This window comes from Vigna angularis, chromosome 3, assembly GCF_016808095.1.
Source record: "Vigna angularis cultivar LongXiaoDou No.4 chromosome 3, ASM1680809v1, whole genome shotgun sequence".
Taxonomy (NCBI): Eukaryota; Viridiplantae; Streptophyta; class Magnoliopsida; order Fabales; family Fabaceae; genus Vigna; species Vigna angularis.
In genome coordinates, this window is record NC_068972.1 from 36,298,547 (window position 1) to 36,316,132 (window position 17,586).

Sequence of the window (17,586 nt, forward strand, 5' to 3'; positions counted from 1 at the left end):
CTGCAACCCTTATTAGAATTGTTAACAAACAAATGTTAATAATTTCAATTTTCATATTATATAACTTATAATCAACCAATAATAACAATTTGTAAAACTAATGATATTTATTTAATTTTACGAAAATGTCTTAATTTTTAAGAAAGGGTTTCTTTATTTTAAAATTTTTTAAAATTAATTCGATACTTTCTTAATGAAAAAGACTAAATGAAATGAAAGGAAAAGTTAATAAAACGAATAAAAGGGTAATTAAGTGTAGATAATATTACATGTTATAATTAATGAAAATAACCGATTTTCGTTTTTAGTTATACTTTTAGATATTATTTTTGGGTTTTAATGCTTTCATTATTGTTTATTTTTCAGTTGTATATAATACTATTTTCTTTTATCTCACAGAGGGCATTGTGTTTGAAGTTTCTTACTTACCTCACTTGCATTTGTTAAGTTTCCCAAACTCTGCAAAAAAAAAATGTGTTTATTTTGAGATAGATAAAGAGACATACAGAGAACAGCTTTGTTAGATTTTAATCATTTCGAGAACATTCGATTTTCAATTTCGCGTCTTAATTTTGGGTTCAATTCTGAGGTTCGATATGAAATGAGCGATCACACTCTCATACTTCACTTTTGAAGCACGGTTTGGAACCAATTTTGGGTTCAATTGCTGCCATTTGCTCGGTTCGTGTCAAAGTGAGAACTTTGAGGTTTTTTCTGCTACCCATTTGGTTTCTTGTCGGCAAGATTGTTATATTTTTCGTTTCTTATCATTATGCTTACCTGAAAACTTCTCCTGGGCATTCTCTGTTTTTGGTTCTGTGAACCCTTTATTTGTTTTGATCCTTTTGTTTTATGTTATTTACTTTTTTTTTTCTTGTTTTGTGATCCATTTTTGTGGTGTACTTTGTTATTCCATACAACTGGATATGCCATCTTGTTTCCGCAATGGGAGACACCTCTGAGGCTTCTGTTTCCCACGATTGGAGAAAACAAGGAGTTGGCCTGTTATTGGATTCCCTGCGCATGTGAAATATTACAAAAAGAAAGAGAGGAGAGTTTGGGAAAGTTTTGTGATTTTGATATCTTCATGTTGACGATTAAACAATTTCATTAAGTCTTCATTGTCATCGGCAAGGACATTTGGACTCTTTCAAGTCTTAATGAGCTAAAAACAGGCACCCTACATCATATGTTACACAGAGTTTTTGTAATTTGGAGCATTTTTTCGTTTATAAGTCCAGTGGTTTTCAACTTGATAAAAGAATGAGTTTGATGATTGAAATCTAATCCATTTATGTCTTCAATATTTGAATTATTTGTTGTGCCATTTTCAATTGCAGGTTTCTTACTGGCAACAGAAAATATCACGTTCTTAAACATTCAGAATTTCAGATAAATATTATATGTTGCTGAGACTTGTTGGATAAGAAGAATGCCAGGCATTCCTGTTGCCGCTCGTGCAACCTCGTATATCCTCTTTCAGACAAATACTACCTTTTGTTAACTTTTAATTTTTACAAAAGAATTTTGTAACATAACCAGTAATTATATCTGTTTTTCCCTGCAGAAGCCTCCATGATGCTTGTGAACATTTATCTGCGGAAGAGGAGCTTGCAGCTGAAGAGAGTCTTTCAATTTATTGCAAGCCCGTAGAATTTTACAATATTCTCCAGCGACGTGCCATGAGAAATGTACTCTATCTGATTGGCTAAAATTATCTGCCTTTGTAAAAGTATTGCCATTATTTTTCATTCTTTTAGAATGTGCGAGGCATAGGGCTAACTGTATTCTTGTTGGCTCTGTTTTCATAATTTTTTCTTTCTATGAACTACTGGGGCATGTTGTATTGCTAATAGAATGTCTCTGTTATGCAGCCATTATTTCTTCAGAGATGTTTGCACTACCAGATAAAGGAAAAACACAAGAAAAGGTAAAAGTTTCATATATAGTCTTCCCTGTCCAACTTGCTGTCTTTAACAGAATTACATAATTTTGTCCATTTGTTCATACTTGCGTAATTCAGTTCAAAATTGAAAGAAATACTTATTTAGTCATTGTTGACTGCTGAAATGAACATCTTGTGGTTGTGTTTAATAACACGTGTGAAACTTGTGAATGAAGAAAGAATAAATGGGTATTTGCTTGGTACTATAATAAAATATGGCAACTTAGGTCTTTGCATGAAGAAGATGAACGGACTTAATTGAATGAACAAGTTTCTACATGTACACTAAGATTTTTGGCTTTTTAATGATTCTAAAACGAATTAAGATTAGGATTATCAAATCAAGTAGTTCTTGCAGATTTATGGAATCTGGCCTCAACAATGTATTTAGTAAACTTTTTCCTTTTGCCTTAGTGAATTTCTTATTTCTGCTTTTAAGATAAAAGATAAATCTAGTCCTGTTTGAGACTGTGATAATTAATTTTATGTCATCCTTGCAATCTCTTTTCTTTCTGTACGCTGGAGTCTGTTTATTCTTACATATAAGCTCAAACTTTCTGTAATTTCTAGTGATTTCATGTGAGACATTGTTTCAGTCTGTTTTATCTGAAAATAATTTAGTAATATATAATGTATACAAATATTGGTTCTAATATGCTAATGAGATATGATATTTGCATATTTAGAATACAAATGACAGTTTCCTTGATGCGGACTATTACGGAAAGTCAAAATGTGTTTCCCATGTCTATATGTCTCGCAAGGCGGGTTTCTGATTATGGATCTTCAAGGGTAGGAACCCTGCTTCTGATAAGTTGATTCAATTACGATTCCTTAGTGTAAAATGCAGTATATCTAATAGTTATACAATGACTTTTGTTTTATTCACCAAAAACAAAAAAAAGCAATCTGCCATGTATCGAATCGGTCGAATGTTCATCTTTCGAAACTCCCCTGGAATTGATTTAAATACTCAAGTCCAAGCAAATTTTACTCTTCCTGAAGTCAACAAGTTAGCTGATGAAGCTAGATCTTGCTCACTTGATATCTTGTTTGTCAGCACTGCCACTGGTATGTATATGCATGTGTTTTTCAACTGTGATGAAAATATCTATAAATTTTGCTGTGTTCCTTATTATGACTATTTACTTGCAGTGAAAAACTCGAATTTATCATCTGGAGTCAATTCAAACTCCATGCCTTCGGATACGAATCATCTAGCTTTTTTTGAATGTGAGCTGTGCTTTAATTGCTAATTACTGACAAAAAGATAGCTTTGATCTCCTTGTTACGTTGTTATTTGAACCCCTTCTTGTTTTTTTAAATATATTTACCTTGATGGGTATTGGCTCTGATGCTTCTTCTAGTTGGTCTCCTCAAACCCTTTACATTGCTTGTAAAGGCCCCTCAAACGGAGTCCAGTCGGTGTACTGAAGCACATCTCATGCTTAATTGAAGTACTTCTAATTTACACTTCTGTATGCTTTTCTCTATTTTGTTTGGCGTCAGGTTGTTGGATGGTTGATCCTATTCTATATATGTCCTTTCACAATGAATTTGTCATATAAAATATTTATAAGAAAAAAAGAGAAAAGGAGTTCCCTAAAATATCTTTGAATATAAATATCTAGTGCTACCCAAACCACAGTTGTCAGATTGGTAATCATATCAAGAATTGTTTGTCCTGATTACTCCAATTTTGAATCGTGGACTGTGAATCATAAGATATCATGCATAAAGGGTCCAAGGTTTCTTAAACATATAAAACAGTGCAATGAAAGACTGTCAAGGAAGAATTCTCGACCCTTAATGAAGGTTTAATTAATTGTGAACTAATTCTAGGCGGTTCATTGACAGCTATAAAATTATATGCTTCTCCCTCTTGTAAATGCAGGTTGGGGAGGCGATGTGTGATCTTGTATACTCATTGTTTCCTCTTTCTAACTTTCAAACATGGTAGCAGAGCCTGTGAGCAACCAAATGGTCAGAGATCCGATCTCTGCCATCTCATTCATAGTCAAACTATAATTTTGGTTCTTGACACCAAATTTTTACTGAGTTGCACCAGAAAACCAAAGCAAGGACGAGTCAGTTCTTGGCAATATTATTAGTATCAACCTTGATTTTTGTTGTGAACCAATAACCTTTAGTTTTGTTACGACCCAATGAAATGACTTGCTGTCAATTATACTACCTAGCAATTAAGGAATTTTGAAAGTCATAAGATGGAATGTCTAGTGATTTCTGATATTTTTAAGTCTATTTGGCCATTAAAATTATACTATTTAGGCAGTGAAGGGAAAAAAAGAAAAATTCTAAATAATTTAAATATTTTATTGATATTGTGTGTGGATAACTTGATACCAAATACAGGCCCTATGACCGTATTTAATATAGTAGCAATTAGGTCAAGTACTACCCTGGTGTCAATAAGATAAGCCAAAGCCCACAAATATAGTATGACAACAAACCACTTGGTTCATACAGTCTTCGATATGTGCTATGGTACATGTATGTAGTACTCAACCTTATGAAGTATTGTCATGTAGGGTGTATGCATAGTTGATGGGCTAAAAATGGCTACATAACCTTAATATTTTGAGAGGTTACTGTTGCTAATATGATTTCTTCCCTTCTAATCATTAGGAGACCTCTCAGGAGTCAAATCTTAACAATTATTATCATTAGTATAATAAATACCATCCAATAGGCTGAGAAGTTGGGGGTTAAATCGATAATGAAGGCACTCTCTCGAAATTTGAAGAGCTTAACAATCCCATCCCATCCCATCGAAAGCCAATAATGCATAATTCCTAATCAAGGTCTAATCCAACAAGCTTGTCACTCTAGTAAAGCTCAAACCAATGGGTATTGTGATGGTTTTCATTACCATCCAAGAATAGGAGCACCTTGTCGTTGACCTTGACATCCTCCTTCCACACCTTCAGGAACACATCAATCACTAACTGCGTGCAATAGTTTGCACCCTTTTTCCTGTCAGTTTCCTTGACTTCCTGATGAACCTAACACATGCTTGTTAAGAATTGGTGATAACCAATTTGTGAAAGTACCACAAATTGGTATGCAAGTACCAATTTGCGATTCGTAGAGGGTGATGAGTGTATTATGTTTCTATGCTACTAGCACCTTATTAAATGCAGAAATAAATTAGGAACCATTAGAATATGAAATAACAACGAGGACTACTTTTTTCAATTGGATGGATGGAATAGTTCATTCCACAATATATTCTAATTATCACGGAAGATTCTGAAAACTTAAATATTCAATTTGTACAATAAAGGATGATATGAAATATTTTATAGATATTTTAGACTTCTCTTTATGCGTCATTTTACTAAGCTTAAGATTGTTACAAACATGTACTTAAATAAAATAGTATATGAAGTTGGCTCAACAAACCTCCTGGGTAAACTATGGAGAGATGGTGGAGAAATTGGAGGGATGAACATTATTTAAAAGATAACATAGAAAGATAGGTGAAATAATCATTGTTGTGAAGATTTGGTCATATTTCCTGGCATGTGATTATACTCTAAAATAACTAAAACTTCTCCAAATGCTCCAAACAATAAAAAAGCAACCTAGTGAAGATTTTGTCAATTATTGAGTACTTGTTGGGCTGCTTCACTTAAAGCTTATAGGTTTTAAGATAGAATTATTAGAGCCTATAAACTATTTTTGTTGCTTTTGCGGTTTTAACATGGAATCTAGCATGTAACAGATGGATATTATTATTGACCTCAACTAGTGGGGTGTGGTTTATATATTTGTTGGACAACTTTACTTAATTAGATTTAAGATGGAATCTAACATAGGGGGTAAGAATCATACTTTTGGTATGCCCGTCTTTTCAATCTCACTCTTAATGTTATGCCATATTCGAGAAATGAACAGTTAAAAAAGCAGCCTAGTGCTCAAGGATCCTACAAAGTGGGGTATATGGAGGCAAATTGGGTGTGGTTTATACATTAGTTAACAATACTTGATATCAGTTAGTTTTAAGTGGAATATAACAGTGTAAGAAGCGTCAACTTGGTATGGGCCATTCTTTTCAATCACACTCTTAATGCTATGCCAGCAATGGAAAATGAGCAGTTAAAAAGGCAACCCAGTGTAGAAGGCTCCTAAAGTGGGGTCTAAGAGGGGTAGGTGTATGCAACCTCTATTCCTCTATGCAAGCAAAGAGTTTTTTTTGGAGATTTGAACCTGTGATCTCCACATCTGGAGGTAACAAAGTTATCATGTAATGAAACTTTCCCTCCTTGCATTTATAATACCTGAAAAGGGAAGAAATTCAGCAAGGAAGGAGATCTGATAAGAACATATGGAAAAAAAAGAAAAAATCACAAAGCAGAACACATTATTCAATCTTAAAAGTTAACTCATTGGGGTAGAATTGCCCAAGTATTACAAGGACTATTTTGCCCATATTCTTAGCTGTTGGGGGAACATTTTAATAAGAACTATGGAGACAAGGCATTGTTGTAGTGGAGTTACGTATTTTTGTGAACTAAGGTAATGCCAAAGGATCCCCAATGCCAAAGCCAGCTACTTCTTATGCAGAGGTTCGGGGGAGGGTCATTGTATGCAGTCTTATCCTTGCATTCATAATATCTGAAAAAGGAAAGAAATTTGGTAAGGACGGATATTTCGTTAGAACATACAAAGAAAAAAAGAAGACAACAAAGCAAAACATATTAGTCAATCTCAAGAGTTAACTCTTTGGGGGAATTGCTTATGTTATATAAGGACTATTTTACCATATGCCTAGCTGGTGGGGAACATTTTAACAATAACAATGGAGATAAGGCATTGTTGTATGGAGTTACATATTTTTTTGAACTGGGTGACATAATGGTGACAGGAAGATGGTGTTGTAATTCTGATATCATGTTGTATTGGATTTAGGGAGTGAACTCTGAAAGTAGGAAAGTAAATAACAAAGAATAAATTATTAGATTGATATGCTGTTTTGACAATGTTATACAAAATACTGATCTAGCTCGTATTTGTACTAATAACTAGACCAAGACTGGGATGGTATTACAATCCCACTAATACAATAAAACTTGAACACTCCCTCTTTAAATAAGATGAAAATTTGGGAAACATAATCAATAGTCCTAGGATTAAGTTGTTACCGTTACCTAATTGATTCTTTTGTATTTTCTACAAATTGTGACATATTCTAAAATAGTCAAATATGCAATAAACTTTATGACGTATTTTATAGATATTCTAGCTCTAACCATGGATTAATTTTTCCAAATGATTTTTTGATGCATGCTGGAATTCCTTTTTCAATTTTCTTCATTCTGTGGTTGACAGCTGGAGAGTACTGCCTTTGGGGGAAAGTGTCTTTAGAATCACTTTATATGGCTTGGGATTGTTTTCCGAATTTTCGTTTGGGACAGCGAGCAGAGATTATGTCAACTGTTGATTTGCTTCCATGTATTCTGAAGGTACAATGATGAACACAACTTTTTTGAGTAGAAAACACTGTCATTACTCTGCATCCTTTTGCGTTATTTAATGTTATGCTATGCATGAACACTTTATTTTTGTTCTAATAATCCATTTAAACTACTATTATGAATTTTGGTAGATGTACTAGTTCACAACTTCCTTTTATGATGCAGTCAGATTTTAAAAACGACTACACAAGAGTGTCTATTCAAGTTCCTTCTAATTTCGAGAACATGGTCAGTTCTTGCTTTAAAGTCATTTCCTACTGTGGCAAGAAATTCACACAACCCTCAAAATAGTTAGATATAAAATGAAGATTTTGTTTTAACGTCCATTTGTCTTATATCTTCTTTGGATTTCTAAAGAGTGCATCAAAACAAGTACAAATCACAATTTCTGCGGAAGAGTTTGGGGCCAAAGAAAAATCTCCCTGTATTTCATACACAGGCAGTGAAGTACCGTCCTCATCATTGTCTCACTTGATTGGGTAAATTTTATTTTCTCATCTGAATCTATTAGCAATTCAATCATTAAAGTTGGAAAGCTTGTGATTTCTCTGTTTCTATTAACGTTTTCTTATAAAATTAAAAAAGATAAATAGTGACTTGGATATTGTTGCATATTGGAATTAGCAATTTATTGTAAGTTCTTGGCATCTAGCTTATGTCTATGGCTCCATCCACAATTTAATGGATGCAGCCTTGGGGTCCTTCCGTGCTTAGCCAACCTTTTGCAAGGTTATTTCCCTTAGCCACCCTCTATCCAGCAATTTCCTTTGGCACCTGCATACTACTTGTGGTACCCATCCCACCATTAATCAGTTCCCTAACTCTCGAGCAACACCTCATGTTACACCTTATGCTGAGAACGTTCGATAATATATCCCAATGAATGTTTGGATCAAGTTAAAGTTAGCAATGCAAATGATTACACCTAAAATCCACGGGTTCCTTAACTTTTCATTCTTCGTCTTTTGTACTGTATCAGTGGTTTAGCACCTTACCGGTCAGTTTCTTCCCAAAGTTTCAAATCTGGGAGACAAATGTGATGTCTATATTACTATCTTGCAATTATCACTGATTGAGGTGCATCCAAGAAGGAAGCTGACAAAGTTGAGCGCAGCAGTGGATGCTCATGAGTCTGTAAGTTGTTGGAATCTTGATATGGCAGTAGTTGTTGCTGCAGTTATCAGTCTTGGTTTCTTTCAATAAAGCCTATTGAGAAACAACATTTTTTTGTCAAGGTTGGGTCTCCCTTAATCTGGACTTTTTGCTCTTTCTGATTGAAGCTCATATTTAAGGTTTTCCAATTAACCTGAACCAAGTTACCCCAAGAATTAAATCTACTCCTCCTAGTTCAAACAAATAAAACATTTCTTCCACCACATGATGCTCTAGCTGTACGACTATGTTGCGACAACATCTACTAGTGTGCTTCCGATGACCATCTCCCAAATAGACCTTGTATGGTGGTGTTGCTTCCACTGGCAGATCTAGGTTAGCCACCAGATCCGTTGAAATAAAATCGTGGCTTGTTCTACTATCATTTAAGATCAAAACACTTTGAATTGAGAGAGAAACTGAAAATATTATTATTATTATTGTTCACTTGACCCTAATACACATACTACCCTATTTAAGAGATAGTAGATCAACATAAAAAAAAGAAAAACATAAGGCTCCTAAAAAGCCCACTCTAAAAAGCCCACTAGAAAATACATTATATTTCAACACTGCCCCTCAAGCTGGAGCATATAGATTATATGCACCAAGCTTGGAACATATAAATTGAATTCTAGGCTTCCTTAGAGATTTGGTCAGAATGTCTCCGAGTTGTTCATTAGAGTTGACAAACTCAGTAACAAGTTCCTTGGACAACAACTTCTCTTTAATAAAATGACAATCAATTTCTGTGTTTTGTTCTCTCATGAAACACTGGATCGGAGGCAATATGAAGGGCTGCTTGGTTGTCATAGTACAGTTTCAACGGCTCATTTTCACAAAATTTCAATTCTTGAAGAAGTTGTCTGATCCACACAAGTTCGCATGTAGTTAAGGCCGATATTCAGCTTCAGCACTAGGTCGAGCAACAACACTTTGTTTCTTACTTTTCCAAGATACAAGGTTCCCTCCAAGTAAAACACAATATCCTATAGTAGATCTTCGATCAATTGGAGAACCAGCCCAATCTGCATCACAATATCCTTCGATCCAAGTGCTTCCCTTGTTCTCATACAACAATCCCTGTTATGGGTTTCCTTTTACATATCTGAGAATGCGAATCACTGCATTCCAATGGTCAACATGCGGATTTTGCATAAATTGACTCACAACTCCCATTGGATAAGAAAGATCAGGTCTTGTTATTGTAAGATAGATGAGTTTTCCAACCAACCTTCTATATCTCTCTGGGTCTGAGAAAGGTTCACCTTGATCTCATTAACTTTTGATTTGAGTCCATAGGACTATCAATGGGCTTGCAATTTGTCAGGCCTGTTTCCTCTAAAATATCAAGAGCATATTTCCTTTGTGAAATGATGACACCTTCTTTTGACTATGCCACTTCAATACCAAGAAAATATTTTAGACGACCTAGATCTTTAGTCTGAAAGTGGTTGAACAAATGATTCTTTAATTGAGTAGTTCTCGTGACGTCATTCCCTGTAATAACAATATCATCAACATACACCATGAGATAAACACATTTTTCAGGAGAAGAATGACCATAAAACACTGAATGATCCGCCTCACATCGTTTCAATCCAAAATTTTGCACAACCCAACTAGATTTACCAAACCAAACTCGAGGTGATTGCTTCAAGCCATAGAGGGAACGACGTAATTTACAAACTAACCTAGACTCCCCCTGAGCAACAAACCCAGGAGGTTGCTCCATGTATATCTCCTCTTCTAGATCACCATGAAGAAAGACATTTTTAATGTCCAACTGGTAAAGTGGCCACTGACGAATGATAGCCATAGCAAGCAAAATACGAACTGTACTGGTTTTAGCCATAGGAGAAAAAGTATAACAATAGTCAACGCCATAAACTTGAGTATATCCCTTAGCTACTAGACAAGCTTTTAGACGATCAATTTCACCAGTAGGACCAACTTTAATAGCATAAACCCATCGACAACCAACAAGCTTCTTACCAGGAGGAAGAGGGACAAGGTCCCAAGTACCATTGTGGTCAAGGGCCTGCATTTCATCAACCATGGCTTGTCGCCATCCAGGATGATCAAGTGCCTCATGAATATTATTAGGAATCTTAAGGGAGGATAAGGAGGAAACAAAAGAGAAATAGGGAGGAGACAAACGATGATAACTCAAAAAATTATAAACAAGATATGGATTACGAGTAGAGCGAATACCTTTCCGAAGGGCAATGAGCAAATTATCATCTGAGTCAAAAGAAGGCGAGGAGGATGAAGGATCCATGGTCTGGGGAGCTGATGGAGGAGGATCTGAGTCTCGAGGATCTTCAATGTTCTGAGTTGGAGATTGTCTCCGATGCTGATATGTGAGAAAAGGTGGAGGAACAATGTCATTCGCATTTTGAGTTTGATGTACAGAAGCAGGAATAACCAGGTGATCACATGATGGTAGATGAAACATTTGTTGAACAGATGACCGATCCTCCATGAAGGACAAGAAAATAGGTGTATCCTCAAAGAATGTGACATCAGCAGACATATAATATCTCTTGGTGGAGGGAGAATAACATTTATACCCTTTTTGAAGACGAGAATATCCCAAGAAGACACACTTAATAGCTTTTGCGGAGAGCTTATGAAGACCTGGAGAAACATTATGGACAAAACACGTACACCCAAATACATGTGGGGAGACATGGTATAGATTGTTGTTTGGAAAAATGAGAGAGTGAGGAATTTTATTCTCAAGAGAGGAAGAAGGCATCTTATTGATTAGAAAACAGGCAGTGATGACTGCATCGCCCTAGTGATGCACATGAATATTAGTATTCAACATCAGGGAGCGTGTAGTTTCAATGAGATGTCTATTCTTTCTCTCTGTAATACCATTTTGTTGTGGAATGTGAGAACATGTTGACTGATGTAAAATTCCTTGGGAAGATAAGAATGAAGAAAACACTGTAGAAAAATATTCCTTAGCATTATCACTACGAAGGATCTTAATTGTCTTCCTAAATTGGTTCTTAATTTCATTAAAAAAGGACATAAATATGGACAAAAGTTCAGATCTCTCTTTCATTAAATAAACCCAAGTACATCGAGAGAATTCATCAATGAAGGTTACAAAATAATTAAAACCAAACGAAGTAACCTAACTTGGTCCCCAAATATCAGAGTGAATAGTTGAGAAAGGAAAATTACATCGTGTCTCAGACCTTTTAGGATAAAAAGATCTAACATGTTTTCCTAACTGACAAGACTCACAATCTAAGACTTGAATGTTCTTGAGACTCGGAACCATCATCTTCAACTTGGACAAACTTGGATGGCCCAAACGATCATGTAAAAGTTTTGGGGATGAAGTTGTAAAATAAGAAACTAAAGAGCTATGTTTTAAGAAACAAAGTCCTCGAGACTCATGTCCTTCTCCAATCAGACGACCCATACCATGTTCCTGTATAACAAAGGAATTAGCAGTAAAGGTTACCGAACAATTTAAGGAACAAGTCAATTGACTCAAGGAGATTAAATTGTAAGGACAATGAGGAATATATAAAACAAAATTTAAATTTAGTGAAGGAGATAAAGAAACTTTGCCAATTCCCTGAGATGCAACTTTGGATCCATTGGCAACAGTAATAAAATGAGGGATTTTTGGAGAGGACATGGAAGAAAATGAAGAAATGTTACCAGAGATATGGTCTGAGGCACCTGAGTCAAGGATCCATGGGCTATGACCTTCCGCAGATTGAGATATGCAGGCAGTTGACACATTGGACATGGAGGAGGATTGTTCAGGATTAGAAGATTTTCCAGACTTGTACTTCAAAAATTCTTGGTACTCTTCATTTGAAATTCTGGATTCTAAATCATCAGATTTAGAAACATGAGCAGCTTTTTCTGGATATCCATGTAAGGCATAACATTTCTCTCGAGCATGGCCTATTTTCTTACAATATGTGCATTGAGGACGCATACTACGACCACCACGTCCTCCTCGGTTGCTTCTACCTCCTCCTCTTCCTTGTGGTGCTACCATCGCTGATGTTTCAATACCATCGATTGAATTTTCGTCTTTAACTAATGAAGGTACCCGAAGGAGTTGAGTAACTAGGCTGTCGATTGATGGGACTTGATCACCAGCTAACATTTGATCACGAACATGTTCAAAATCTGTGTGTAGACTTCTTAGAATTAAGACCATGTAAAACTTATCAAGCTTCTTGTTTATGCCTTCTAAAGAATCAACCACAAAGAAATTCTTCAGTTCCTCTACGGCAGCAGGAGCCTTTCCTATGTGAGAGACCATATCATGATTGGCTTGTTTGAGGGAAGTCACTCTTTGAGTTGCATCAAAGAGACGTTGCACATCATTAGCAAAGATATCCCGTGCTTTTTTCCAAAAGGAGGAGCACATTTTGTGAGGTCTCAAAATTTCTAAGACCTCTTGTTCGACAGATTGCCATAGGACAACACATAATTGAAAGTCAAGTTTTTGCCATTGAGATTTCTCTTCATCGAGTACGGTGGAAATATCTTGTTCAAGATGATCATGGTATCCTTGACCAAGAAACCATAACTCCATGGAAGAAGACCAAGATAGATAGTTTTTCCAATTGAGTTTTGCAGAAGTAATGGTAGGGGTAGCAAATAGAGAAGGTGTTACAAAACCAGAAGTCATTCTAATGCCAATCAGAAGAGGGAAAAATTGATTTGAGGGAAGAAACCCTAGATTGAAGCTACTTTCAACGGAACAACAAAACAGTGACCACAACACACTCAGGAGACTGAGGCAAAACGACCGGCAGTGGTGCGGTGATTTTCCGGCACAGGAAAGGCGGCGCATGAAGCCCACGCACCTGAGATTGGCCGGAAAGAAGTGGCGTGTGACGACGCATCAAGAGAAGAATAAAGCGGAAACCAACAGGGATGGGTCGCTGTTAGGTTCCTGGATTTGAAACCTAACTCAAACAATCACTCACCCTCACAACAAGCAAACAGACAATGAAAGAATGCGCTACTGTTATTGATACTGATAGAATGTACACAAATAGCGCTAATGGAGGCCTAATCCTCCTCTTAGCCCTAACGGAGGCCTAATCCCCCTCACAAGGTCCAAGACCTGTCTATACAAAAGAATACTCAAGCTGTCCTCTCTACTAGACCCCCCTTGCCTTCTTATAGAGGCAACCCACTTCTAACTACCCAACACAATTAATTCCTAAACTGTTTTCTCTCCCCTGCATCTATTACCCATTATAACCTCTCATATTAGATCCTATCAGTCGCGCTCGTCGAGGCGCACCTAACCCTTAACTTCGTTGGAGGAAAAGCTGCGACGGCGGCAGCGGCGGCGGCACACTGCGGCGACGGACAACGACACTGGACAACAACACTAGACAGCGGCGACAAACAACGGCACTGGACAACAGCGGATAGCGGTAGTGGGAAAACGGCAACGGACAACGGTAGCGGATAACGGTAGAGGACAGCTAAACCTAAGTGGCTCTCGATACCAACTTAGAATTGAGAGAGAAACTGAAAATATTTTTATTATTGTTGTTCACTTGACCCTAATACACATTCTACCCTATTTAAGAGAGAGTAGATCAACATAAAAAAAGGAAAAACATAAGGCTCCTAAAAAGCCCACTAGAAATTACATTATATTTCAACAAAAACCTTCTTCTCGTTCACCCATCCTTGTAATTTCATTGTGTTGGTATGCTGAAAACAATGACAATTCCATTTGTTTTTGCTCCATCTTTTCCTTTTCTCCTGTTTTGCCTGCCTCCTTATCTTCATGTTGAGAATCCAAGTGTAAGTCTAAGTCTCACATTGGATAGAAATGAGAAAGTAGAGCATCATACAAAGGTGAAGACCCATTAACCCATTGTCTTAAGGTTTTGGATAAAGAGTGGTGTTAATCCCTTATGTGGTTGGGCTCTTGTCTCATTGATGTTGTGTCTCCTTAGTGAACCTCCTCTCCTATAAACCTAACAAGTGGTATCAGAGCCCAGGTTCGTCTTGGTGACCGGATCAGACGAGTACAATGGTCCCTGTATCGAAAGTCTTCTTGGCAAAAGGGTTCCAGGTAAGCGTGTCGTGTTAAGATGAACTATAGTACGAAAATGTGTACTTGTGGTTGGGAATGCTTTTGCTGGAGGGGAAGTGTACCAATGTGGAAGAAACTCATCCTTGAAGGGGAGATTGTTGAGAATCCAAGTGTGAGTCTAAGTCCCACATTGGGTAGAAATGAGAAAGTAGAGCACTATATAAAGGTGAAGACCCATTAACCCATTGCCTTAAGGTTTTGGGTAGAGAGTGGTGTCATTCCCTTATGTGGTTGGGCTTAGGTTTCATTGATGTTGTGTCTCCTCAATGAACCTCCCCCTCTATAAACCTAACTCTTAAGCTATGATTAAGACCCACATACTCTTCTCTGGGCACTGAAATTTGCGACACTAACACCTCATATTCTTGAACATATTCTTCCACTCCCTAATTTTGTCTTAAAACTGCCAATTTTTCAAAGACAAAAGTCCTTTCCCGTGATAAATCCTCCCAAGAAGGACTCTTGGTCTTCTTTTTCTATAATCTATACCAATGGTTGGCCCTTCTTCCATACTAATTGTGAGAAATAGAGAAGATTGGGAGAAAATATCCCTTGTGTCTTTTGCATACACATAGGATAGTTTATTTATAATGTAAGATATGGGCCAATGCCCTTAATACAGAATGACTGAGCCCAATTAACAGAAACACACATCTTAACATCTAACACTCCCCCTCAAGCTGGAGCATATAAATCATATGTTCCAAGCTTGTTACAAAGATAATCAATTCTAGGTCCTCATAAGGACTTAGTGAATATGTCTGCCAATTGGTTGCTTGAGTTAACGAACTCAGTCTTGATATCTCCGGATATGATTTTTTCTCGAATAAAATGACAATCAACTTCAATGTGTTTGGTTCTCTCATGGAAGATAGGGTTAGAGCTAATATGGAGAGCAGCTTGATTATCACATATAAGTGTCATGTGAGTGACATCTTCAAATTTCAATTCACTAAGAAATTGCTTAAGCCACACAAGTTCGCAAGTAGCTGATGCCATAGCTCTATATTCTGCTTCTGCGCTGGACCTTGCCACAACACTTTGCTTCTTACTTTTCCAAGATATCAGGTTGCCACCAATAGAGACACAATATCCAGAAGTAGACCTCCTATCAGAAGGGGAACCAGCCCAATCAGCATCTGAATAGCAAACGATTTTTGTATCGTTGTTAGGACCATATAGCAAACCTTTTCTAGGTGATCCTTTAATATACTTCAGTTTGCGAACAACTGCATCCCAATGGTCTTCACATAGGGAGTTTAGGAATTGACTCACCACGCTAACTGCGAAGGAAATGTCAGGACGTGTAACAATAAGATAGTTTAATTTACCAACTAATCTTCTGTACCGTTCAGGATCTGAGAAAGGCTCCCCCTGATTTGGTAGGAGTTTGATGTTAGGGTCCATAGGTGTCTCAACAGATTTAGAGTTCATTAACCCTGTTTCCTCCAAGATGTCTAACGCATACTTCCTCTGAGATATGACAATACCGGTGTTGGATTGTGCTACTTCAATACCCAAAAAGTACTAGAGTTTGCCAAGATCTTTGGTTTGAAAATGATGACAAAGGTGTTGTTTCATCTGAGAGATGCCAAGATAGTCGCTTCCTGTGAGAACAATATCATCGAAATACACTATTAAGTAGATACATCCAGCACTTGAGTGGCGATAGAACACTGAATGATCCGCTTTACTGCAAGACATACCAAATTGTTGAACAACACAATTGAATTTACCAAACCAGGCCTGAGGAGACTGTTTTAGGCCATATAAGGATTTGCGAAGACGACATACCAATCCAGATGACTCCCCCTGAGGAACAAAGCCAGGCGGTTGCTCCATATAAATTTCTTCATGAAAATCACCATTAAGGAAAGCATTTTTGACATCAAGTTGGTGAAGAGGCCATTGGCGAAGAGCGGCCATGGCAATGAATAGGCGAACAGAGGTCAGTTTTGCCACTGGAGAAAAAGTATCACCATAATCCAAACCAAAAATCTGTCTGTAGCTTTTGGCAACCAGTCGAGCTTTCAGACGATCAATAGTGCCATTAGGGCCAACCTTGATAGCATACACCCACCTGCAACCAACAACAGACTTTCTAGATGGTAATTGGACAAGTTCCCAAGTTCCACTTTTCTGTAAAGCACTTAATTCATCCAGCATAGCTTGACGCCAGCCAGGATGAGTTAAGGCATCACCCACAGACTTGGGAATTGACACAGAAGAAATGGAGGAGAGACATGTATAAAAAAATGGAGATAATTTGTGGTGACTAAGAACAGTATAATGGGGGGAAGGGTTACGGGTAGAGCGTATACCTTTATGAAGGGCAATAGGCAGGTCAGACTCATTTGCTGGAGTTGGAGGAGACACAGGAGGCGGCACTGGAAGTGAGTCATGAGGGAGACAATTGCGGCGACTATAAACCTGAAGGGGTGGTGGTGAAGGACGATCCTGTGGTGAATGAGAGTCTAAAGAAGGAGGAGACAAAATTGGTGGAGCATCACAGAAAATAGGAATATCAACAGTAGCAGGTGGAGGTACAAAACTAGAAGATAGATGTGAAAAGTAAAAAGAAGATTCATCAAAAGTGATATCAGCAGAGATAAAATGACGATTGAGGAAAGGGGAAAAACACTTATAGCCCTTTTGTGACCTTGGAAATCCTAAGAAGACACATTTGTGAGACCTAGGAGATAACTTATCAAGACCAGGACTAAAATCATGAACAAAACATGTAGACACAAAAACTCTAAGAGGTAATGGATGTAGAGGGTCTTGAGGAAATAAGATAGAATGAGGGATTTTGTTATCTAGGACGGAAGATGGCATGCGGTTTATAAGATAACATGCCGTGAGAACTGCATCACCCCAAA

At 37.1% G+C, this 17,586-nt stretch overlaps 1 protein-coding gene across 4 annotated transcripts in view; it reads left to right on the forward strand.

Annotated features, from left to right (window-relative positions):
* Positions 1-406: 406 nt before the first annotated feature.
* The window catches only part of LOC108325868 (polycomb group protein EMBRYONIC FLOWER 2), a 41,462-nt gene continuing 24,282 nt past the window's right edge, over positions 407-17,586 (forward strand). For 2 of the 4 annotated variants that reach the window (XM_017558974.2, XM_017558976.2), the window contains exons 1-10: positions 407-707; positions 1,341-1,467; positions 1,568-1,691; positions 1,875-1,930; positions 2,632-2,737; positions 2,851-3,016; positions 3,101-3,178; positions 7,298-7,431; positions 7,609-7,671; positions 7,801-7,922. In XM_017558974.2, coding sequence (XP_017414463.1) covers positions 1,433-1,467; positions 1,568-1,691; positions 1,875-1,930; positions 2,632-2,737; positions 2,851-3,016; positions 3,101-3,178; positions 7,298-7,431; positions 7,609-7,671; positions 7,801-7,922 — 884 coding nt within the window. In that variant the 5' untranslated portion in view covers positions 407-707; positions 1,341-1,432. The remainder of the gene's footprint in view (positions 708-1,340; positions 1,468-1,567; positions 1,692-1,874; positions 1,931-2,631; positions 2,738-2,850; positions 3,017-3,100; positions 3,179-7,297; positions 7,432-7,608; positions 7,672-7,800; positions 7,923-17,586) is intronic. The other 2 variants (XM_017558975.2, XM_017558977.2) reach the window with 2 other exon arrangements.